The sequence below is a fragment of the Phoenix dactylifera genome, chromosome 11 (genome assembly GCF_009389715.1).
Source record: "Phoenix dactylifera cultivar Barhee BC4 chromosome 11, palm_55x_up_171113_PBpolish2nd_filt_p, whole genome shotgun sequence".
In the NCBI taxonomy this organism is placed as follows: Eukaryota; Viridiplantae; Streptophyta; class Magnoliopsida; order Arecales; family Arecaceae; genus Phoenix; species Phoenix dactylifera.
In genome coordinates this window covers 9,569,186-9,595,946 of record NC_052402.1, presented here as the reverse complement: position 1 = coordinate 9,595,946, position 26,761 = coordinate 9,569,186, and the positions used below count along the sequence as shown (strand labels likewise).

Sequence of the window (26,761 nt, the reverse complement as noted above, 5' to 3'; positions counted from 1 at the left end):
CTCAACACCTACAAGAATCCCACCACAAGTTACTGCACAACTGAGACTGCAACCACAAAATCTGTGACAAATTTCATAAATTCTGGTATTAACTAATTCCTAAATTTGAGAGTCTTATGGCATGAGAATGCAATACAATGAACTGGGACCACAAGAAAATAAGAATAAATAAAGAAAGTAAAAAAAAAATACACCATCAGATGCTAGTTTCTCCTCAACAGCAGAAAATAGTACATGTATCATCCCTGATTCAATTTTCTGTACCAGAATGCACTGGTCAGCTCAATCAAGTAGATGATTATTCTCGTTTATCTTCTTCCATGTCCCCATTGTGTGAGGTGGTAGTGTTGATGTTCAGCGGAGCTTTGGCATCTGGTGAAGCTGAAGAACTCCAACCATCCTTAGAAGGAATAGGCTTTGGCTTTATTAGTGAAAGGGTATCCTCACGTTCAAAGTCTTCACTTGCATCATCTGAGTAAGCATACCTGAGTGCAAGAGTGCACAGTCATAAATTAGCACAGCAATTACATAAAAATAAACCTTATATGAGATTCTCAGCCATTACTTTCAGTATTTGACTTGCTTATAATAGTGCAAGCAACATCTGAAAAGCATACTTCTGATATTGATTTCCTGGATGCTCACTAAATTTAGGGGGTATCAACAATAAAGCAGGAAGAAGTCTTTTTGCACAGAGGTTTAAAGCAGTTTCACAGATTCAATGTATGTAGAAAAAGAATCAAAATGAGTATCAATTTGTCTGCCTATTTTTAGATAAAAAATAAAATATATTCCTGAATTAAAGAAATAAGAAATATGATCTAAACATTCAACTTTGTTAAACCACCCAGCAAACTAAATGCATAAGCAGGTCTATCCTGCTTGTAAGATGCTGTTCAGAGAAAGATCCAGCCAATTTAATATAAACTGCAGATTGCTGCATTACCGATCAGCTATTACATGATCACAAGAGAGAGCAGCAATGACATTCTAACTATATTGTATATCCATAGCAATACATAGTACGAAATTACAAAAGAGTATTCGAGATACTCTTCAGAATGTGTCCAGATGATATGCAAAGAAGCATGCACTAAAAAGGTTTTCTCAATTAAAGACTAGAAGGACTAGAAGGGAAAAAAATTAGTTTGGAGGAAAACCAAATTATAGGAACACTAGGTTCCAGGTCTTTACCTCATTGAGTTCTGAGAGGGTGCCCAGAGAGCACAGATCACACAGAGAAGGGAGAAGGAGAGAACCTGCCAAAAGGCAGGAATGATCCAAGCACTTTGCCAACGCTCGTTGTAGACATCAGTAGACTTGAAATAAAGCTGCAGGAAGATAACTACCTCATCATGGCTGAAAATGCAACACAGGACTTAAGCTCAAAACGAAGGATGACCATCTACAAAGTAACAGGAAAATAATATAGCAGGCTTTCAAATGTGCGAAAACAAAAGGGGTGCCTCTGGAGTCTGGATACCCAACCGCAGGATGTAAGAGATACCAAAGCGTTCTGAACTTAATCCCAAAAAATAGTACATAGGAAGCCTCTAATTTCAAAGAATAAGTGATTTAGCACCACCTTAGCTTGCAGTTGGACTCGGATGTATAAGTTTATAAAATACTGCTACTTGGTAATGAATATTAGATAGTGCATCAATTTCTATAGTATTCTGCCCTGTCTTTATTATGACACGTGATAGATGAGTATTACCTCATAGCCAATCCAACCTACAGATAAAATAACAGCAACAGCCAATGCATTTGTGAATTTTCTGTAGATGTCTAGCTTAGCCATCAACCGTCTTGCCTGTCATCCATCAAAGACATACCAGTAGTGGTCAAGAAATTACACTCCATGATTTTGAGAATTAATGTCTATGTCAAAAAAATGTAAATTAGTTTGAAGAAATATGGCGCAGAGCAAAAACAAAGGTATCTTAACAGCAGTGCAAAGAGATAAAGGTTTGTTTTAAAGAATAAACAACCATTAAGGCAATATCAAGCGAGCATACACCTGGAGTTTGTCCAGTGTTTTGGAGAGAGAAGTGAATATCCAAAGAATGAAGAAAGCATCCAAAACTGCCACTGGAAGAACCAGGAACAACCTTGCTTTTCCAGAAAGATCACTTACAGCCCCAACATTCTCTACCAATTCAAGAACTTCAGAAGCTAGAAGAAAAGTTGCTCCAAGCATAAGCACTTTGGAAGTGAGACCACCCAGAGTAGGCCTGACAACACCAAACCCCATAGCAACAACAAGGATGATGATACGTGAGACTGTTCTTTTAACTGCACCAAATGTTACAGCCCAAAATGTGATCCCCTTTGGTCGGACTCCAGTTTCATTGAACTCTGCATACTCAAAATACCATAATGCCATTTCAAACATGCCCAATGTAATAACAAGTGTTATGCAGTTCTGAAGTGGAAGGATCTCTCTCCAAAATCTTGCATACTGAGAGAACCAAAAGATTCCAAGAATGACAAAAGCAAGTGACATGAATCCATAGAAATTCATGAGAGGGGCCATCCTTCCTGGTAGGTAGCCGGTTGGATTTTTCCACACGGTCTTTCCTTCAATGACCAGTCCATCAAGTGCAGGATCACAATATATGAAGTACAGGTTATACATCCCAGGTCTGGGGATGGTTATAGTTTGGGATTGTAATGTTGCAACAGGATCCTTTCCATTGAAAGAAGCAACAAGCACTTGCGGCCACTCAGGGTTCTGGGTGGAGGGGCGGTAAATGACCGCACCTTGAGTGCACACACCTAATTTTGCGAGATCACGGGTGCAGCAAATAGCTCTCTGACCACCATATGCTGACCCACCAATTGACTCTCGATCATCTATCTCAAAAACTATGGCTTGCACCTTCCCCGAATCAGTGTCTTTACTGGCTGCAACAGCTTTCTCCGTCCTTCTGAAAGTGATCTTTTCAAACCTGGCATCACGAGGGATAAAATTATAACAAGAAAATATGATGAAGAGGGACCTGATGAAATTAGATACTGCAGAAGTTAAACATGCTATGTAAGTTCTTAGTTTTTTTTTAACCTTCAGTTTTTAGATAATCAGTACTTGCAGCTACTACAGTTATCATTTTCTCCATTTGAGTTCACAAATACAAGCCTCAAATGTTCTTGCTTGAAACCTTCTTCATTTAGCTTTAGGTTTAAAAGGTTTCAACCAAACCAGACTCAAACTGGTCCAGAAATCATATCGGCTTTTGATCAGTTTCAGCCGAAAAGTTTTAGTCAATAAGTTCAGATGAATCAGGCAGAACCTATTTCCATGTAACATCTTCAAGGAGGCCCTATAACACCAGAAGGTTCTAGGCGTGCCCAAACTCTTAATGTCCCTTTCGTTCTACAAATATTAACTAGATCCCCTATGCTTTCCCTGATTTGATGTTAAGCTTGAACTTTAATTAGGACATCAAGCCCTCAGGGAAAAAAAACATCACCTTTCACCTAACCAGGGCCCAGAGAACCCAGTGGCATGGCAGATTTGAACACTTCACCAACAACAAGATCATTAATTCACAAGGATATCAATTAGCAAGAATCAGAAGCAGAAAAAAGGTGTTTTAAGGCCTGGATTCACTCAGTCCATATCAGAATAAAGTCCAAATCTTTCACACAGAAACGAACCAAACCACTTGCATCTAGATCTACGACCCAGCTGTCAGATCCAACCACACCACCTCGCACTGGATCTCAACACCGACAGTTCCAATTCCCTCCCCAATTCCACAACAGAAACACCCTAACCCTCCACAAAAACCTAGATTTCCAAGGACCACGCGTCAATAAAACTGCCAGATCTGGTAAAGGGATCACAATGCAAGACGGATGAGCAGTGGCACGAGGGATTACCGGATGAAGGAGTCGCCATTTCCGGCGGCGGTGGCGTTGGGGCTGGGGACGGAGGCGTAGAGGCCTTCGCTGCCACCGTGGAGGACAAAGGCGTTGCCTTTGGCCGCGAACTTCTCCCCCGTGTAGTCGTGAACCGAGGCATCGCCAAAGCAAAAGAAGAGAACAAGTAAGTGGCCATAGATAACGAGACGGAGAGGAGACGAAGGGGAGGTTGGGGGATCGAAGCGCGCCATCGGATCGTCGAAGAGAGCGAGAGCGCACGTAAGAGAAAGTTTTCTTGATCCAAGGGAGGAAGAAGAAGGAAGTGAGAGCTGGATCTGGACTAGAGCTATGACTAGAAATAGTGGTTCAAAGGAAGAGTGGAAGAAAGATGTCGGGGTTGGGTGTCTTCATCAGGCGACCAGGACGAGGGGGTCAGCGAGTTTAACCAAACAAAAAGGTTATGTCCATGGTTTACAATAACGGCCGTCACCCTAGTATCAGATATTCCGTTACATTTACTACTACAAATAATAATAATAATAATAATAATAATAATAATAATAATAATAATAATAATAGTTTTATTATTGTAATTAGAAATTTTTTATTTTAGTGTTATTCCTAAGTTCGAATCTCTATATTAGAGAGTGTGGATATTTCTATAAAATTAAACTGAAAATTCTGTAGGAATTGAAATTGTTGGCCCATCTAACGTGCATCTTCTAAAAATATATCTAAATTCTAGCCCAAATTCCAATCTTTAGGTTGCAGGAAGGAAAAAAAAAAAGGACTTTTTGCATGAATATCCTTCTAAATATTGAATTTTGCATGAATACGCTTCCAAAATTGATATTTGCATGTATAGCCTCATAAAACACTTGTTTTTGCTATTCTACCATTTTTTTATCCTTATTTTTGCATATGTACCTCCGCTATCTAACGCCGTTAAAAAAATAATGATTTCAAATTAAAATGATTGAAATACTCTTAATGGATAGATGCGCAAAAAGAAATATTTATAAGATGAATGCGATAGAAAACAAAAAAATAATTTATTTTATTTTTAATTAAAATAAATATAGTTTTTATTAACAGTGTTAGAAGAGAGTATTTGTGCAAAAACAGTATTTTATAAGAGTATAGAAATAAATATAAATTTCAAGAGGGTATCCACGTAAATTTAAAAAAAAAACAATAGAAATTTTTTTTTTCCCACAATGACAAAGCCGCACGATCTATGAATCCTGCGGCCCAATTTGGTAGGAATATGACTTTGATAGTTTTTCTTTCAATATCCAAGTGGAGTCCTATTTGTTTTGCTTAGGAAGCATTCTAAACAAATATATTCCACCCACTCCTGTATACAAAAATAAGTGCATCGTAACTTGATCATTTAAGATATGGTTATGATTGGATCAACAAACAGTGAAAAATATTAGATTGCCTGCAAAAGAACATGACACTCAAAACTATACATTCAGTTTTCTGTTCAAGCATTTAACATGTGACACATAAGTGCACTTGGATACTTTAACGTAGGGAAATAGAACTGACATAGAACCCACTAATGTTTACTTTCGGATAACCGATGTATTTAGAGAGGCCAACAGTGCGGTGGATTGGGTGACATCATGTGCAGCTTATCACTCCGAAGACTTTATATGGGAGAACCACGTGTCTGTTTTATCTTCCTTGCATTGTATTTTGCTATATAACTCTTTGGCCTATACTCACATCCATTGTGCGTGAACCGCCGATTTACCCAAAAAAAAAAAGTGTACTTCAGACATCCTCTGCTGCATCCTCTTGAGCTTTTTGAAATCAGAAGCCAAATACTGAGAGGATTTGCAACTATATAGGGTCAGAAGTAAATGCATCACCCAGATAGGGTGCTTCTCATGCTCATCAACTCTCCGTTCACCAACCTCACACTTGTAAAATGTCCTTACCAAATTTTCACCACAATAAAGTATTTGCAATGTAACTTCATTTCGTAAATATATGGCGGGTGCTAAAAAGTACTTTCTTGTGCAAATTATATTTCTACTGTAATTAGGGGTGCCGGGCTTGGCCTATGAAAAATAAAAAATTTATATATTCTTGCCAAGTGGACATAAAAACATTGGAGAATGTATAAGATCAGAAGTTAACACACGTAGAATCTGGTGCAAGCCACATTTGCTAGTTACAGACAATGGGCATGATATAGAAAGACTTAATGGAAGGAATCAGGATTTTCTTGCAAGATGGATATAAAAAATTTGGCACATATCCTGTGCAAGCTATTCAAGATAATAAAGAGGAGTTAATAGGAGCTAACCTTTACAAACATAAGTTAGAGACCTGCCATTTCTGCTTCATGAAAAAAAAACTACAAAAGGAGTGTTTATAGAGTTGTGATGAGTTTGGACTTTGGATTACCCCTTTTGATACAACCAGCCAAACTAACAAACCAAAGCTAAACTTGGCTGAGCTTGTTTACAACCCTAAATAAAAGGAATGCTCCATGGAGTAGGGATCCATCAATTTAAACTAAAAAGGGTTTAATCAAGCAAACAATCATTTTGGCATAGTCTTTCGTATTGGTAAGCCAAAACCCAAGTTTAACCGTTCATAATTCAAACTAGAGAAAAATAAAGAAAGAAAGAAAAGAACATGGAGATTGGAGCAGCAACTGGTTAAAAAAATTGAATGACCACCAAGAATACCTTTGTAGATCCAAATGCATCTAAATGAAAGTGAATGTTCAATATAACTTATAAGCACATCACACAGAAACAGCTTATTAAAGCAACAGTTCTCCACTTACAATTTCATGTTCTATGAGATTTTAAAGTTTAAATCATAAATCCAAAATCTTGAACTTTTAGTCCAGAATCTTTATCTATTTTACTCTCTTTGCTTAATGCTTGCTTAACAATAACCATCAAAATGTTTTAGCTCACCTAATTGGTTTAAACTTTATTATCCTCCTTTTCTATGCCTTCCTCATAAGTCATAGAGCTAGTTATTCTATCAATGCAAGCCTTCACAATTTTTTCTAGTGTTTCCAATGCATAATTACTAGGATTTTAACAACTGCAAATTTGCATTTCCTAAAGCAGTTAACAGGTAATGTCATTTAAGTCAGTCTCAATCACATTATCCTATTCGAGCAAAGTCATGAACTTCACACAAGGCACTTCAGTCTCTTTCATCCCAATATAATGTACTTAATGGCTTTGCTTCTTTTTGGCTCAAGAAATAAATACGACATCAAATTATGTCCTATACCTTTATTCAAAGTTCTCACAGTTTTACATGCAAGGCAGGAACTTTCATTGGCCGTCTTAAATTTCTAAGCAACTCAGCGGAGTATCCCATATTATTTTCCCATATTGTTTCATGTTCAGTTTCTTCAACAGCTAAAATAAAATAAATGCAGCAACTTAAAGCATAATACAGAAGCAGCAGCATCTGTCTCAGATTAAATTCCATCTAGTCACATATAACAGTTCATAAATTCCATATAAGAAAGCCAATGCACTCCCTTTTAACAAGACAAACAGATGCATTAGTATTTACCGGCCTCTTTAAGAGAAAACTGATGCCAAAAGCCAGATCCCCTATGGACCATTTACCCAAAGTCTCAAAGTGAGCCTAAGTGTCTCCGACAAGGTCGATATAGTCTCCAACCATGTTGCAGAGGCTCATGCTGGACTCTGAGATAACTGATTACTTTCAAGCAGAGTAAGTTGGACCTATCACCACCATCTTCACATTTTTTTGTGTGGTAATAACGGCATTTCATATAGCTCTTACGTGAGTACAGCCTGCCACGTCAACAGAAAGAAAATGATACAAGGCATAAGGAATATCAGTGGCCCTAGTCCAGATAACTTCTCCGAAGTGCCGAGCAACGAAGGAGGCAGTTCAATCAGCAACTCTGTTCGCCTTCCGATACACATGTGTTGCATGGAAGGAACCTATTTCCCTGACCAGTCTGTGAGTCTCCCGAATCAGCGGGTGGCCGTCCCCAAATCTCCCTGACCATCTTCACATTCAACATCACCTTGAGACCATTCAGCCTGCAGCCTCCATCTCAATGTATAGAAAAGAAGAGCAGCAGCACCGGCTGCAGTTGCCATGGTCGCCATCACCATCTTGCTCAAGATTCAGTACAAGGTGATCTACAAACCATCATTTCATTGTAACAATTAGCAGAAAAAAGAGGAAAAATTAGATCTTTATCAACCAGACCTCGCAAATTCTTCAATGAAGAACAATACTTGGCGACAAAAATCTGATCTTTCCTGGAACAAGGATGATACTCTATATTTTTCACATAATTTTCAAAATCAATAGTAAGGGAATGCAGGAAAACCACTTTTATGCGAGTTAAATCCAGAATAAGACTCTTCGATTGATTTTAAAAAAAAAAAAAAAAAAACTTTCTTGATTACCAGAAGCAATTCTCAAACGCATCAGATGAAGATCTCCACAAACACACAAAATGCATCAAAAAATCTCTAGAGGAATCCAAAAATTATCAACAAAAACCTTAACCTTTAAAACTCGCAAGAACCGAACCCTGCCTAGCCCTAAGGAAAAAAATCCGACCTTTACGCATCAAAACGTACGCTTAAACCCTTAAGATGAAGGGAAGAGAATTAATACACACCTGACATCATCGATTCGGAAGCACCCAAAAGATTCAGAGATCTAAGGGAAGGGCAAAAAAGAAGAAGAAAGAATCGATTATGATATAATATAAATTGTTTTTAAGATTGCGCGAGATTCTTTTCAAGATCCGGGGCATGGCAGATGGCATGTTCTACGTCTATTTTATCTGAACCGGTTTAATTTTCTGAAGTCAAAAAGGTTGACGGTCACTACATAATAAAGTATTATAAAAACAAAAAAAAATCCCCTCCTAAATTGCAATCAATAAAAAATATATATAATAATTATAAATAATAAATAATAAATTATTAATCAGTTTTCTAATAAAAAAATGCACGTTAATAATTGAAGCGGGCACGTACCTAGCTAGTAATATTTGCAAAGTGATAAATAGGTTTCCTTCGTAAAAATAAAAAAATATTTTAGATTCTGACAAGGAATTGATATGGCAGGGTACAAACATGTGTGCAGAAATTACACCAATTGTATGCACCTTGGATTGGTAATAGAGTGATTATGAAATTGGAAATACAAAACAATACATCACGAGGCATCGACGAATACTATGTTAATATACTTCTCAATTTTTTTATTTTTTCCGTTCACTTTTGGAAAGGTTATAAATCATTAAATTTTAAAGTTGATATTTTTGAATATTAGTTTTACTATTATTTGCCCTTTTGGTGCCACCCAACATGCTAAATAACTTGTTGGTTAACAGAAAAGGTAATAAGCTAAATATTAAAGAGTAGATAGGCATGTTAATGCCATCGGTATTAGAGCAATTGAAAAGAGGATAATAAAATGGAGAGTATGAGAGTAATGTAGGTCCAAATATCTTTTCTTTTGAAAAATTTTGGCTAATATCACACCATTATTCGAAAAAAAATGAATTAGAATAGGTTGTAGCATAAGCTATGATAGAAGATATTTAAGTTAACGGTACTTCTAAAGTAGAATCCTAATAAAAAATAAAGTACAGGATAAAGTAAAGTAAAGTTAAGGTAAAATAAAATTTATTGGTATATTAGATGTCCAAAGATCCTTCCAAATTATAATTTCATTTATTTATAATAAAAAATAGTAACTATCCACTCTAATTATTGTTACCCAAGTCTGGCCTCCACTCTTGACTTGTTATGATAGCTGATGCTTGTCCTCCTATTATTCTATATCCATCATAATATTCTAATGTTGTACCATCTATCGAACTAATCATCATACTTAATCAACCTTGTCTTCTTGTTAAATTCCATTTGTCCTATCCCACCATAGTTTATGTTAGCCGTCTCTCTTTAATTGGTCAGCTCTCATGCATTCTCGCTCATCTCAATCTACTCCTTTTATTGGCTACTGAGCGACCACATAGCTTTCAACCTTGGCTCAAAATCTGGGTATCCCATCTGTTCAGGTGATGCTCAACAGATTTCTGAAAGGCTACGATCAAATATTGACTTCTAAAGAACAGCCAAGGGTAAAATTGCCTACTTTTCCAAATTAACACACCAGACTCTTGTGTGTGATGCCAAATATTGGATGCTCACCTCCTCTCTCTCTCTCTCTCTCCTCTCTCTTTTTTTTTTTTTTTTTTTTTTTGGTGGTGGTGGTGGTGAACCGGCATCTCACTACACACGATGGTGAGAGCCAGAGCAATCATAAAACAAAACACGATCTAATGCCTACAAATGCTCAGTGAGAGTAATATACTGCTCATGAGGTTTTAATTTTATGCGTGCAGGAAACTCCTTTTGCCATATGATATGAAAGAATTCTATAAGCTTATGAAAGTTGGTGTGATGCATGAAAGGTGATTGAATGACAAGTAGCTGTTTACCCAAAAACAAAAAAAAATGATATGTTGTTAACCCAACAAAAAAAAATGATATGTTGTTAACCCAACAAAAAAAAAAAAGCGGGCCTGGTGAACATCTGATGTGCGACCATTGAGCATATGAATTCTTTTTGTCCCGAGTGAGATTAGTGAGGATACTGCTGATGACGTTGGTAATCGAAACAAACTACCGTATGACATCCTCAATTTTGCTGTGGTCCAATAAATCTAAGTTTCACGATTCTAACAAGAGAAAAATCCCAACCATTTTGACATGTCCCGACTACCGTTTTAGTAGAAAAAGAAAACCGAGTGAAAATTACAATCCCACACTAGCTTTTCATGCGCAATGAATAAACTCCTGTGGTTTATGGTTTAAACCATATACTTTGATGGTAACATGTTCACAGGGTAAAGATGCACATAAATTCTTCACAGCATTTGATGTTAGATTGATGCCAGAAATGCCTGCCTCTGAACTAACGCCATACACAATTTTATAGCTCTCCTCTATTTAGGTACAAATTCACTACCGATGATCAGCAGCCCAGCGCTCGTCCATCCTGAGAAGATTCTCCTCAGAAGCTAGTCGATATCATCGATTTGAGATCAACAGACATCGGTATCGAAGTCAAAATCCATTGTAAGCTAGTCAAAATCAACTATTTGAGATCAAATAGCCACTGGCATCAAATGGTCAGAACCCATAACCAAAAATTGGTGCCTCATTGACAGTCTTCTAATCATAATCAAACAGATCCCACCTGCTAAAGTTTGTGAGTTCAAATACGCGGCAGCAGTCAATTATTCCCGGAAGTCCCTTCCAATTCTAGAATGCTGCAACTGAAAATCGGCAGAAAGCACGACCTAGCTTCCTCCCAATGATGTCAAATTATGAATCAACTGAAAAGGAAAGCAGCAACTCAAACACATTTACAAAATTCCAGAGTTTTCTAACTTAGCAGTTTGATTTCACAAAAATCAGGTTGTACATGCTTCTGATCAGGAGTATCATCTGGGTTCGATGCATAATATTCTCTAACAAGAAAGCATTGAGGTAACAAGAATGACACTTGAAAAGATTGTTGGGAAAGAGAATTTCACTGAAACCAGCCAAAAAATTTACAACATGCGAATTGAATGCACCTCCTGATAATATTACACTGCTCTTTTTGTTGCCGGAGACTTGATTTCTCTCTCTCTTCCACCCATATACACAGATACAAGAATGGTGTCAGTTTTCCTTTCTTTTCCTTCTTTTTTTGGTGCCCCTTTTGTATACGTTACAGGTGTCAATATATTACAACCCGGAGCAGTCCTGGTTGAGGCTGGGTGTAGCGAAGGCCTTCCTCTACAAGGTACTGCTCTACCGCGACTGGCAACCTTGCAGGAGTTCGTGAGCCCTTGGTATGGTGGCCCGTCCCAACACAAATCATGACCTGAAGCTGTTGCCCAGCAGACCGTGCAGTGCTCCTCAGGATGCTCAGTTCTTGCTTTAAAATATGAATGGCTTCACTCACATGAAGACCATGCAAGTCAATCAGACAATCTTGAGCTCGTCCCTGGAGCACAGCAGCAACTGGGTTTCTGCGATAACAAGGTGAGACAAGGAACAGAAGTCCTCAGAAGGCAAAAAAATGTTCTACCTTGAAAAAAGTAATGTCTTAACCAAGCAACTCATACGCCAACAAATTCAGCAATCCAGCCTACCCTATTCATGTAATTCTCTTTTGATGTTGAATATGATATGCTCAGCAAGTATAAGTTAACCATATTCAGTAGATATATCCCATGTCAGTTGCAACTATAGTGAAACATTAGTGGAAGCTAGATATATAAACTCTACGCAAATAGATGAACCCAGAATAATGTACCTGAATTTATCCCATGCACAGCAAACCAATCATATACCACATAATTTAGCTTTGCCTAATTGATGCATAAATCCATACACTCTCATATATAAACCATGACAGGCTTCCGTGATGGACAGCGTTGGGGAAAAAACTACCCAATGGCATCTCAAACAAGAATCTTTAGCTCCGACCATATTAAGATTTAGGACTCATTAGAATTTTGACAATCTTTAGCTCAGCAACGTCATCATTTTACTTTAAAACAAGAATTTAGGTATCAACATATCAGGTCGGAACCATATCGCTCCGACCAAGAACCAGTACCTGAGATGGATGCAGGACATTAATCCCTTCGTGGGCCAAGACATCTCACTTGTCCTAGTCAAAACCTGTAGGGATTGGCCAGTCCCATGGTGCGACCAGACCAGGTTGCCTTGTTTTTGAGGGAAAAAAAAGAAAAAGAGATGTGAAGGTGGGGACCATGCTCTCTTTTCTCAGGCCTTTGGTCACGGTGGGGGGGTGTGCAAGCAGTGACGTGGAAAGACGGAGAGAGAGGAAGGGAGAGGAGAAATGAGGGGAAGGAGGGTACATCCAGCTTTCCACGATACTGCAAACATTATGCATCTAGTAAGTTGTCACTCCCCTTTTCTTGCCACTATTTTGGCCAAAAAATTAAAAAAATTATAGTCAATTATGGTGTTTGGCATGAAATTCAACTATATTATAGGGTGGGCATCACCCTACAACACACTTTTTTCAATGTATGTTTATTGATATTTTTAAATTTTATTCAAATCACAGGATTCAATACCAATATCAGCACCATACACACCATAATTGACCCAAAAACTTTTTTTAAGGACATTAAAGCATATCAATATTCATAAAACTTCATTTAGGACCAAAAAAAAAGTTAAAACTAATTGAAAAAAAAAAAAAGAAATAAGCATCCGAGTACCATACCAAGAAGCCACACTGTCCAAGAGTTGGTATGGGCATCCTTGTCCATATCATTCCGGGATTAAAAAAAGTACAAGGGTCGGTACTAGTATTTCAATCCTTGCTTAAAAACATGGAGATCACTGCCTTCAAGGAAGATAATAGTTTAAATGTTGGCCAATATTTCTTCCTCCATTGTGCCTCAATTGTCAGTTACTGGGACTTTGACACCATAAAAGATCCACCCCCCACCCCCCACCCTGGGGCGCGCGCGCGTGTGAGAGAGGAAGAGTGTGTGTGTGTGCGCGTGTGTGTGTGTGTGTTTAAGCATACATAACGGCACAGGCTGATGCCATGTTTTTCCCCACCCCAACTGCACCAGGCCAGGAGCCCACTAATCAGCCACCCCCTAACCAGGGCCTTTAATATTTCCCACAAAGACCCCCGCCTGCAATCCCAGACCAGGGTAAACAATATTTGTGACATTAACCTCATCCAGAGAAACATAAGTTCCAACTAGTTCACTTAATAAGTCCTCATATGCTTAGAAATCAGTTATGACAACTACCGTATGCCTTGAAAGGTCTTATCCAAAATTTCATTGACACACTATTACAAGCCAAACAATATGAAGAAAAGAAGTCACGAACTATGAGATTAGCAGGCCTGATATGTTAGGTTTCTTATTGTCAAGCTCATATTATTATCACTTTTAAATGAAAAAAAACATACCTAGATTCAATAGCTCATGTAATTTGAAAGAATAAGAATCCACGAGACCTTGGTGGCATACAAAACAAATTAGCAGCCAAAAAATGACCAACCTCTGGCGGAAGATGGCTTCCCTAGCTTTACCATGAGCTGCTTTCATCTGCATGTTGTATAGCTGCCCCTTCACACCCAGTTCCTTTGCCAGAGCCTTGTTGCCAATCAGATAAGCCTGTCTTGCCTGTTAGGAATCAAATTCAATAGGTAACACTTTTGAAACAGAAGAGCATCGAAATGTATAATCAAAGAAGCTAGGATTTAAAAACTTCAAAAATAAAAAATAAAAATAAACAGAACCAGCCTAGCGAAAAAACAACAATCCTAATGAATAATCAACAAATATAAAACAAAATTCAGCTGCCATATGAATAAAAAAATGTAATTCCATCACAATTAATGACAAAGGAGACAATACAAACAAACAGTATTATCTGTACACAATAACCAGTGTCAATATCTCAAAACACTTACATAAAGCTGTGACCCCAAAAATCTGATGACAATAATTCACATAGACTCATATGCTTCAACAAATTAAAATCCACTAGAGTTCCATTGAAGTGAACATGATCATAGACTAAAAATTACAAAATATAAAGCATATTGTTTCTGACACAACAATGATGACCAAACACCAAAGACATCATGAAGGGCAAGCTGTCAAAACAGTGTTCCCTCCATCTTCAGACTGTGTTACTAACACCATTCATTATAACATTTCTGATGCACTCAATGATCGTTGTTATTTAGAAGTGTGTACAAGGCCATTGAAGCCACAATTAAATCAAGTGGGTTCTACAGAAATACAATTCTCATCTTTAAAATAAAATAAAAGATGATTTGACAGTTTATTTTGTAACAAAAGAAACATCTATACCACCACCAATGAACTATCATAAACACAAGAATATCCATGCACCAACAAATATCTACATTTTGATCCATGAGTATTTGTTACTGGCTAATAAAAATCCTTCTTGGTCACTCTCATTCATAAATAACGTGATTTCCTCAGTCATAAAAGCATCTTTTAGTTATTTTTGCCATGCCCATCCAGGTCTTTCAAGAGCTCTCAAGCCCTTTTAGCCCATAGCCTAAGTGCAAAACTTTTAGTATTCCCCTAGTTTAGCAACAAGAAATTATGGCATCTGCTGAATCCTCATTCTTTTGACTGAACATAACAAGAACGAAAAAATGATGTCATGTATCAACGAGTATTGCCAATGACCACAGGAAATGCTACAGACATCCACATTATGATTTAATTTAATTAGAACTTCAGTGTATTTAGTTGGAAATCAAAATGAAATGAACATCATATTCTAAAAATACAGCTGATCCATTTCACAGTAGCATAATCATCAAGTTTGTAATTCTCACAACATATTTACTGAATAAGCGAAAAGGAAGCCACAGAGAACAAATTTAGACAAAAAGAAGGGGGCATTTTAGCGATGCGGTACATCAATATCCGATGTAACAGACCAATACACTCAATTTTTTGCTGAAGGTGTCAACCTGAATATGTCGACCGATAAACATGTATCAGATGAACTTGGATGATCATGCATTCAAATTACACCCATAAGAAGTTACCTGTTCCAAGCATGCATTTCGAAGGCGTGCAAAATCACGAGCTTCTTCCCTTAATTCTGAATACATATTAGCTACCAGAGAAGAAATATGTGTTATATAATAAGAAATAGATATCCCAGTTCAAGGACAAAGGAAACAAATCCTAATGAATCAAAGATAAAACCCCAAGAGTATTACCTACTGCTTCCCCAGTCTCAAGCCAAACTGGAGCTGCCTGAGATGCACCAGAATTACGCAATTTATCTCCAAAAGCCAATTTTCTGTTACCACTGTTTTGGCTGGTTAAAAGTTGTGAATCTCTACTTGAGCCGACACTGCCATCTGTAGAACCACTTCTACCATACTTCCAATGACCAGAATCCTGGGAAGCGAGTTTTCGAACAGCCGAAGCAAAATCTATATTGCCACTAGATATACTGGAAGGAGATCTATATGAGTTTTGAGATTGTTGAAGACCTTCTTCACTATACTTCGACTCTGCCACAGGAAGTGCTGGAAAGTCCAGCATGCTAAGCCTTGGAGCAGATGAAGCCTTTGAGTTCAGGTTCTGACCAAAATCACAATCAACTTGCGTCTGCAAGTGCAAGTAGAATAATGTTACAAGAAAGCCTTGTAAATGGTAAGTCTAAATCATGATGCAGCTATGATTCAGAAACTGCAAATTTTCACCTATCTGCAAAGCTTGCATTGACAGAAATCCAAGTTTGAACAGAATTAATATTCTCCTTTTTTTTATCACACTTACAATGCAATTTTCAAAAATGATAATCACATTAATTATTCTTCTTCTCAAAAAAAAAGGAGATAATCACATTAATTATCTCACTCTACTTCTTTAGTCAAAATAATTGAAAAAGAGCACCATAAATTTTTCTAATATATATTCAGCAAACTCATAACAAGAATGTACATATATATGCACAGATACATATAAATATATGTCTGTGTGTATGCATGCAGGCATACATGTATGTATGTGTGTAAATATATGTATGTTTATCTGTGTATGAGCATTGAATTTCGAAAACATTCTAGAAATCTTCCGTATACCAGTTTTTATTCCCAAAAGGCCCGTTAGGTTTCACGGGATTTTCTTTCTATTCCACGTAGATCAGCCTATCTTCTGGCTCTCAAAAACTAATGAAAGACAATATATAGCAGATATGGAAATATAATGGACATATAATCTAATCCCATCATAATCTTTTCCCATCAGTCTCCCCTCCAAGCCCAATAATCCAGCATCTCCCTCCTATTCTTTCCCAAATCACAATCCCCAACCCACTTCTGCAAACCCTTTAATGCTGGACTCTTCTCCCTAATTATTCCCCTAAAATTAAAATTTCTATTTCATTAGCTTTAAGTGTCAAATCTGCATCTGATAGTTGAAACATAAATAAACATTCCAGCCACAAGTTTGATATCCAATGACTGAGATGCTCATTAATGACTAACATCACATTACTAGATTTCCAGCAAATAAAGAGTACATTAATAACTGAAAAGAAATATAAAAAAAGTAAATAAATAATGATTAAATTTATGAATTATTTATAATAAAAATGAATTTCATTAATATTCACAGGCAATGAGATGCACGTGGCATAAGGCATGGACAGTTGTGATATCCATCTGACTTAATGTCTTTATGAGTGAACTTTCTGCATGTGATTACTTCAGATAAGAGAACATCAGGTAGATGGCAAGAGAACATTGGATAGATGGCTTGGATAAGGAAACGAAAAGAAAAAGAGAGATAGAGAGAGAGAGTCCCATGATGAGTCTGCACTCTCTCTCTCTCTCTCTCTCTCTCCGGTTGGGTACTTGAGATATTTCATCAATAGTGGAGGCTTCTTCCCCCCCCCCCCCCCTTCTCTCTTCCCCCCCCTTCCTCTCCCCTCTCTCTCTTAATTGCATTGTGACTCTAAGACATACTCTTCCAATAAAAAGTCCAGCTACACATAAAAAAGTCCAATTACTAAGACGGGAGTCCAGCTCCAAAAGCCTCTTCCATTATGTATAGAGAGACCTCTATTTCAAGCTTGATTAAGCCAGATTCAAGTGAGCTAGGCCAATCTTAAGCTCAACATGTTTATATTTCAAATTCAGATCTTGGGCTCAAGCATAGCTCGTTCATTAACTGAGCAAGCCCTTATCAAGCCAAATTCTAAGATGAACACAAGCTGCTTGTGAATAGCCTGCTTATTTGAATTTGATATAACTGCCAATTTCCTAATCATCAAACTCCTAAATATTCCTCTTAACATACGGATCCCCCAGATATGTCACTAAATCAAAGCATAATGAGGTTGATGCATGCCCAAGTCTAATGCATACAAAGACAAGCTGATGTCTTCTCCTTAATTAATCATATACTAATGATCTAGATGGTCTAATTAGCACTTTAAATATAAATCCATCTTCTGATGGCTAGTTCACCGAAAATTTGCTAGTAACCATAGCTAAAAGATATGAAACCTATGGAATAGAGACTGAAAACCCAGAGCTTTCCCTGTCCACCAACCACTCAACTTGAAATAAAAGGAGAAGGTTCTAGATAAATGCTATATATCACCATTCTTGTGCACGATAATTCCTTTCTTCTGCTTTCGATGAAAACTTACCTTATCAATTCATCCACTAAATGTAAGATTCTCCAGCACGCAATCTACCAACTAAATCAGTTTCCGCAAATTGCTACTCAAATCCAAGAAAAACAAGAAGAAGTTCAGAAGTCCTTAACAGTACATAGTTATCATCTAAACTTTTCATACTTAGAGAGAAGTCATTGTTAAGAACAAAAGGTGCATAAATGTCCTACATCAAATATACTTGGCCTTGTCTAGGATAAAAAGATTCCATTTATTTTTCCTTGAAAATAGTTCTCCATATTGAAATTATTAGAAGTCATACCTAACTGTTTACAAGATTTTCATATTTTCCAATTCTAAACTAGTATTATGAGAAGTGAAAAATTAATAATTGCAATATAAATACATAATTCCATATTTGTCACCTATAGTTGGAATATATCTGCTTTGCTGCATTTATAATTTTCTTGTGCATCTACTAGTTTAAGTAATGAAGCTAGATACAAGTGATCCTGAACTTATTATTCTCAACAAAATTATTATGGATGCACCAAGCATATTTGTATCCATTATTACCTTTTAGGATGGACATTGGTATGCCTATTCATGTTTGAGCTGGAATGTTTGCGAATAGTATGATAACAATGATAATTTAGAACATGTAGCTAATTCAACTCTTCAAGGCTCCCTTTCAGGTCCTTGAATAAATTATGTTCACACCTGAGATGCATTTTCAGTTATGATTGTTTTTGACATGTAGGCAATATTACTTTCTTATACTATACTCTTTCTTCACAATCTCGAATAAAACAGATTCAACATTCAACTTACCCTAACGAAAATTGTCAACCAGCTTTTCAGAATATGTAATTTAGCAAGCTAGAGAGAAAAATCTCTTACTTCCATGCCTAAGGTTTTTAGCAATGGCAAACTTCAGGAATTCAAAACTCAACATGTGATAGACTTATATACATACATCACTAGAAGCTTTCTGTTGACCAGTAATATATCAGTATAAATATACAAAACATACCTCGAGTTGAGTGAGTATCTCGATGGTCAAGTTCAAGTCACAGCCATTTGCATAATACACATCTGCAAGGCTCGCAGCAGAAAAACCTGGAAACTGTGAAACCAAAAACTCCACGGGGTCAATAGCACCATCCTCTAAAACTGCATCTTCAGATGAGTTATTCAGATAGCCATTACTGTAATCCCCGTTGTAGTCATGCCCCTCCCTCCTATTCATAAAATGCTGATCATCATTCATAAACAGTTGGTTCCAGTTCTCAGTAGCTAATGCCATGAAAGAAGCCGATGACTGAGTCTCAGTATAGCCAGACCCAGAATATCTTGTCTTTTCACTCAAGTTGAGATTATCAATACCACGGGACAATACATCCTGTTGTATACCCAGTAACCGGCTTGATGCTGATGCAGAGAATTGTGAAGTTTCAATACGATCATGTATGGACAAACCAGCAAGTGACAGTTGTCCGGGCGTCCGCAACTCATCTTCTCCCGTGACCTTAAAGTCAGGAGTAATATCATCAGGAAGCTGGCAACGCCAAAACTGATGTGCCTCGTCATCTGAATTATTAGAAATACTGGACTCGGAATGATTTAGGACTGCTTTTCCAGAAGGCCCAGGTGCATCAATCTTAGTTGCATCTGCACTTTTGCTGTTCCCAAACGTAGATCTAAGTGCAGAAGGAATGAATTCTGCTGCATTGGGATTTAATGCCGTGACTTTGTTTGATATATTCAATCTCGCATCCTTGTTATTTGAAAAACCTTTGATGGGAAAACTCATCTTTATTTGAAATATAAATATATGATTTACATACAAAACCTTCTAAAGGAAGAAAACTTCCACTCAGGATTTATCCTAAACCTGCAAATTAAAATTGACAGGACAATTCTAACAAGAATGAGAGTCGATTACAACATCATTTATTATGCCACCAAAATATTAGATTCATAGCAAACTCAATAGTTCAAAAAGAATCCTAAATATCGTCCCAGAACTTGTTTTGGAGTTAAACTACTGCATCTGTTGATTGCTTATAATGATATATTAAGTCTTGATGTTTACTATGCAGACGCATATATTCTTAAATATAACATTTTTCCATTGTGAGATTAAATATCATATGGATCCAGTACACGTAAAGAAAAAATGAAGGGAATAAGGAAAGGATGTTCAAGAACTGGGCACAGATAGAAAATGTAAAATCTAAGTTCTTAGCACGGGTTATAACTTCTCGTGACCATTGCTTAATATAATTTCATGCTAAAGGCAAAAGAAATAACATAATGCAGGGCCAGTTCTCTTTCTTCCCTAACCCAGAACAAAGTGATAAAGCTCTGCAGATCCAGCTATAAACAATCAATGAACAAAAACTGGACATCTCCAAAGCAACCACTAATGAATTTATTTAGCAATACTATCACCACCCTAGGTGAACAGGACCAGCCTAGTTATCAAGAAATGGTTAGAGCCACAACCAATCTTTCAAAAGATGAGATGTGAACTCATTTCCAGTTGCAAAACAATACAACAGGAAAGCCATAACAAACCCTACAGTCAGCAAATTTGCCCCTAAGTTTACATTTCATTTAACATGTTCCTTAATCAAATTGGAATTCATAACAAATGGTGCATAAAAGAAAATTATGAACATTTATAACATAGACAGTTATTTTTCCGTATAAATTGATATAGCATAGTATATCTCACAATCCACTGAAAGATATATACTTGTACAACAGTTACCATCATGAAGAATATCTGGTATCAGATTCAACAACTTATCCTTTTTTTGAGATTACCATCATTTATAACATAGACAGTTATTTTTCCGTATAAATTGATATAGCATAGTATATCTCACAATCCACTGAAAGATATATACTTGTACAACAGTTACCATCATGAAGAATATCTGGTATCAGATTCAACAACTTATCCTTTTTTTGAGATTATCGTTTAGAAATTTGTAAAGCTGAAAGATAACATAAAGGTAAGTCTTTCTCTTCCAAAGGGAATAAATTAAAATTCTTTCAAATGTCTGGCTGCTTACAGGCTTAAAAAATAAATGAGAGAAATATACAAAGCTTAGCATCACATTAATTTAAAGGATTACTAACAGAAAACCTCTACACGTTTTCTTGCAGACTTTCAGAAATGCTTTATTATAATCAATAAGCAAGCAGAACAAGACACAGAAAGGAGTGAAATTCACTAACAAGTAGCTGAAACAAAAAAAGTGATCAGCAGACTTTCTTAGAAGGCATACAAGGGTTAAAAGAAATTCAAAAGCACACACATAGAGAGTGAGAGAGATTAATTACAAATAATTAATTAAAAGGAGATCAATGTAAGAAGCACATATTCTTCAAATTATTTGAAAAAAAATATTTCTTATACTCTATTTTCCTCAGACAAAAGATTCTCCAAATTATTTTCACATAGAAGTATTAATTAAGAACAGTTCTTTTGACAAATTTTATGACACAACCTATCCAAGAAAAATTCATGGACCACAAACTGATAATCCTACTTACTGTTGTAGCTAAGGGTGTTTATTTCTATTTTTAATTATTTTTTCCTTTTCAACATTTGCTTCTACATGACTAAATATATACATATATCAATACCCTTCTATTATTATCCTTGTTACAATCGTTTTGATCTTTAATAACATAGATTCTTCCCAAACTTTTGTTAAGTTCTCCATATCTTTTCCAAATTCCAAATCTCTGTCCCTAGTTAGAGATTTCCATGGTAGCCTCCACCCTCCCACATCCAACTGATGGAGCTGGCTAAGCAGCTAGTCAATCCAAGAAAGGTGCTAATTTCATTCATCAGTTGGCCTCTAATAGGAGTATTCTTCTTCAATGTGGGCGAGATAACCATCCTCCTAGAGACAACGGCTAAAATTCTGGGAGCTCATGCTGATCCTGAGAATGACCAAGCATTGGTGATAAAGTTCAGGATGGCATATCAGGTATCCTCTGGTTACAGGCTACCCTTGCCGGACGTGCTTCCAGGTTATGCGGACATTGAAGATCTGATCCCCGAAGAGAACCAAACTTGGAGCAGTTTTGGCAGGTTATGGAGTATAGCATGCAAGATAAGAAACTGACAGGAACCAAACTTGTTACCTTCATATTAGACTGTTCATCTTCCTCTTCCCAACTGATAGGTTTACCCTCTCTCAGAATCATTTTCAGCTGTTCTTTTGTCATTCAAGGCATGGGAATTGTCAACTTCTTCAACTAATTTTAGCATTTCTCTATCGAGGGTTGAGTTCTATTGCTCATTTCTCTATCGAGGGTTTAGTTCTATTGCAAAGGGCAATCCTTTGTAAGGTTCTCCCATTTAGTTGGGACCTAGCTTGACGAACATTTTCCTTCTCCACAGCCTCCTCGACCCCTTTTGCACCTCATCAAATGGTTCATGATCAGGAGTTCTGCATCACTTCTTCAATATATTCTTTGACGATGATGTTATTGATACCTTGGATCATGCAAGAAAGATCTGCCAGTTTCCCTTGTTTTTGAGTGCATTCCAATTGGCGTCAACTTGTTTGTGGTTTACGCACCTCAAAATCGTTGCTACAGGGTGACAACGATTTCGATAAGAAGATTCTGGATCCCTCTTATATTTTTTGTGTGGAGCTCTGTATTTCCCCAAGACCTGGTGAAGATTGTCAATGCCTTCAAGAAGCATTAAGCCACTGGGAACATCACACATTTAGCTAGCCTTTCCCCATTTGGAGAGTGGTGACCACGTGGCAGTGGAGGCTTATATGGAGTCCTACCCCAAGCATATGATGAAAAGGCTATCCCTCCATCTGGTTACGGACGACTTGCTAGTAGAATTATCATGATGTGACACCAAAGGCGCACTGATCAAGTCATCACATGGTAAAGATTCTCTCCTGCATCCTCAGAAGAATTGAAGAAGACATTGCATAACCTTTTATTATTCCAAGGTCGGTTTACCTCTCAATAAAGTGAGTTCAATGTTACTTTGTCAACCCAAATGTTTATAACTTTGTTGGAATTAAAATATTCAGTTTGATGATACAGCTCCTGTCTCTCTCTACCCTTTTCTTTGAGCATCTCAACGACTGAAGTTGGCCATCCAAAGTTAAAAATGGCAGGGTTCTATTGTCCATATCTCTCTCTGTTGTTTTAGTTGTTCAGATGATAAACAACAATCAGATAAACCCATGAACATCAGACTTGTACCATTAGAAAGTGGGAGTGGCTTGTCTGCCCCTAGTGATGACACCTTGAAGCACGAAATAGATCGTTACAGCATGTAGCATCTTGCATAGCAGCTCATTTCCCTCCATTCATTTGGACGAAAACACATTGTCTTTGTTGCAGTTGTTTAGGACATAGAATCCTTCCTTTTGAGCCAGGCACTCGCCTGAATGCCTCTTGCTTTGTCCCAGATGCTCACCTAGATGTCACCACAGTAAAGTAGCCTTGCCTGAGGACTATCGAGGCACTCAAGGGTCTCCTCACCTTGCCTGAGCACCTAGGCAAGTGCCCGAAGTGCCTTTGACAATACTTAGTTAACGTACGAAACCAGCTTCTTTCTTGGATTCACAAATAGCCCAACATGCTCCACCAGTTGGATGTGGGGAGGGCAAAGGCTCCAATGGAAACCCCTAACCCAATTAGGGAAACAGAAGTGATTGTTGCCCAGTATTTTTGGTGGCTCCTATGAAGAACAAAGTATTTGCCCCCCCCCAAAAAATAAGATTCTGTAGTAGTTCATATGCAACGTGGTCTGTGAGGTCCCATAAAGAAACCAACTTGAAATCAAAGGGGGCCACAGCACTAGACAACTTCGCAGCAACAACACCCTCAAACTAAACCTTTAGAGGGTAACCTAGAAAAGTGGAACTGAAGCAACTGGGACAAGCACAAACCATCTTCAAAAAGGATGCACTCCAAAATAAAGAAGAGTCTTGAAAGGAAGTCATTTCATAGGTGAAAGCTGAAAAGGGGGTCTGTGTGCTATTTATAGGCCTCTGAGTGATCAGATGGCGTCCCGTTCAGACTTAGAAAAGGATGAGGTCGATCCCAGTTGAACTCGAGCACAAGATAAAGACAGCTCGAGCAGCCACCCCTAAGCACATGAACAGGAATGTTGTGTCTTCAGACAGCAACCTTTCGTTGTCTGAATTACCGAAAGTACAACCACCTTTAGGATGCTTCAACAGCAAGGTTTTGTTGTTCGAAGTCAACCGCGACAAGATTTCACCATCCAAAAGGAACAAGAAACTAAAAGGGACGAGAAGAAGGACACCCAGGCAACCTATAGGATCAGAACATCGTCGTAAACTCCCATAATTGGATCCCACAGTGCTCTTTAACTCATCATTTTTAAGATCCTCAAGCAAACTTCAAGAAAAGCAGCATGGTCGTAAACGATTTATAGAAACAGCCTGGAGATTCCAAAACAAAGTAGAAACAACTAAGAGGGAAAATTTTTCTTTCTAAGAAAAGAGAGGGAGTTACCCCTCACCCAGCCACCCGGATGGAGGCAGGATCAAACCCAGGTCCTTGGGTACCCCAGCCCGATGGCTTTTTAACCAACAACACTAGATGGCACCCACTAATTACAAAACTTAAAAAAAAAAAGCACAAAATTACAGAACCTCTAAAGTAACAAAGCATAAAACCCTAAAATCAGCAACTTGACCCCAAACCAGCATCAAATCTAACTTCCTGGAAACCCTCGCAAGTAGACTAACAACAGAACCCTTAGAATCCAGTACGGCACGACCTAAAAGAACACCAACGGGAGGACAAGCCCAAGATTACAGCATCACGCACTATAACCCACAAGAATCGAAAAGACAAAGAGCCGCAGCACGAAAACAAGAGGCGAGATCTGAAACGAGAGAGGGAGAGGAAGGAATTCCTCGTTACCTTTTCGTAGATCGATAAGAAGGTAGACGGATGGACATCGACCCATAAAGTAAAACAAGCAAGAGGAAAGAGGAAAGCGAGGGGGAGAAAGGACGGGGGAAGGGCCGCCGCCGCCGGTGCTGCTTCTCTTCTACTGTTAGATCTTCGGATTTGAATCTTCGGGCAGTGATTTCCAGGAGGGGTTTATAGGGAGCTCTGAAACCCTAGTTTTTTTCCCCTCCGCCTCAGATCTGGAGGACCAGCGCCCCGAGAAAGGAGGGTGTCGCAGGAGAAACCCCAGCCTCGCTCGCCTCCTCTCGATTAGATTTGCCTCTCGGCTGCTCGGCCTCTCTCTCTTTCTCTCTGAGTTGACCCCCCATCCTCGGGTAGTTCTATATACACCCCCCCTATTGCTCAGGACACCCCCCAAAAACCAAAAAAAAAAAACCCAAACTAACCTTTAGTGTAATTACCATATTGCCCTTGAAATTTTCTCATACACCCCCCTTCCTCCTCCTCCGTTTCGTTGTGAAAAGAAAAAAAAAAAAACACCCCTCAAACTCCCCTTAAACCCCTCCTCCCCCATTCCCCCTTCTCCCTCTCGTCGCCGGCATTCTCCCGATCTCCGACCACCTTGCCGGCTTCTCCCGGAACCACCTCGCCGGCTTCTCCCGAAATTTTTTTTTTTCACGGTTCGTGCTCCGTTCGGCACTGGATCGCCGAACAAAAGGCTTCTGTTCGGCTGAACAGTGCCGAACAGAAGCCTTCTGTTCGGCAACCCTCAACCGAACAGATCTGTTCGGCTGCACAGTGCTGAACAGAAGGCTTCTGTCCGGCACTGTTCAGCCGAACAGAAGCCTTTTGTTCGGCGATCCAGTGCCGAACGGAGCACGAACCGTGAAAAAAAAAATTTCGGGAGAAGCCGGCGAGGTGGTTCCGGGAGAAGCCGGCGAAGTGGTCGGAGATCGGGAGAATGCCGGCGACGAGAGGGAGAAGGGGGAACGGGGGGTTTTGGGCGTTGGCGAGGTGTTTTGGAGGGGAAGAGCGGGGTGGGGGGGGGGTTTGGGGGGTGTAGAGAGCAATTTAGGTGAGGGGGTGGGGAGGGTGGGGGGTAATTTAGGAATTTTTAATTTTTTAGGGGTGTCCTTAGCAAATGGGGGGGTGTAGAGAGTATTTAATTTTTTTTTAATTTTTGGGGGGTGTCCTGAGCAATAGGGGGGGTGTATATAGAACCACCCCCCATCCTCACAAATGGGTTTCTTTTTCCCAAGTTCGTGAGACGGAAAAGTCCTTTTCGCTGATAAAAATGGCGGTTAAGTCCTGACCCAAACGATGGAGATCCTCGGGATCCGCACAAAAATTGATGCTGCTTGTACTGGCACGGGCAATCAGGGCCGTCGAACTGAGCAGCTCAAGAAAAGGTTGGATCATGCTCAGGACCAGCCTCTTCTCAAAGTCGTTATATAAATAATAGACGGTTTAGATTGGCTCAACACGTTATATAAATTATAGACGGGTTAGGTTAAGGCTAACGAATATATTGGTTATTAGTTGAATCATGTTAGTTTAGGTTTGAACTAAACTTGAATCGAAATTTCAGTTCGAGCTTGAATCTAAGTTTGAAGTTAAGCTCGTGATCGACTCAATTCAATTCAAGCTTGAATCGGACTAAAATTGATTTTGGTTTGATTTAGGATGATCATGCTAATCAATTA

At 38.3% G+C, this 26,761-nt stretch overlaps 2 protein-coding genes across 3 annotated transcripts; both read right to left on the bottom strand.

The window, feature by feature from the left end:
• Positions 1–41: 41 nt before the first annotated feature.
• Positions 42–4,289, bottom strand: LOC103703298 (transmembrane protein 87B-like). The gene is made up of 5 exons (XM_008786111.4): positions 3,886–4,289; positions 2,021–2,951; positions 1,718–1,813; positions 1,195–1,331; positions 42–485 (listed from the first exon to the last, which is right to left on the bottom strand). The coding sequence occupies exons 1-5, from the start codon at positions 4,116–4,118 to the stop codon at positions 299–301; spliced, it is 1,584 nt and encodes a 527-aa protein (XP_008784333.2). The 5' UTR covers positions 4,119–4,289; the 3' UTR covers positions 42–298.
• Positions 4,290–11,309: 7,020 nt separating this feature from the next.
• On the bottom strand, positions 11,310–25,418 carry LOC103703297 (polyadenylate-binding protein-interacting protein 7-like). 2 transcript variants are annotated; one of them, XM_008786110.4, is made up of 6 exons: positions 25,068–25,418; positions 19,144–20,004; positions 15,697–16,093; positions 15,520–15,590; positions 13,888–14,104; positions 11,310–11,947 (listed from the first exon to the last, which is right to left on the bottom strand). In XM_008786110.4, exons 2-6 carry the CDS (start codon positions 19,921–19,923, stop codon positions 11,901–11,903), a joined length of 1,512 nt encoding a protein of 503 aa, XP_008784332.2. In that variant the 5' UTR covers positions 19,924–20,004; positions 25,068–25,418; the 3' UTR covers positions 11,310–11,900. The 2 variants fall into 2 exon arrangements, with proteins under 2 accessions (XP_008784332.2, XP_008784331.2); XM_008786109.4 differs by having other exon boundaries at positions 13,980–14,104; positions 25,068–25,416.
• Between the last annotated feature and the right edge of the window lie 1,343 nt (positions 25,419–26,761).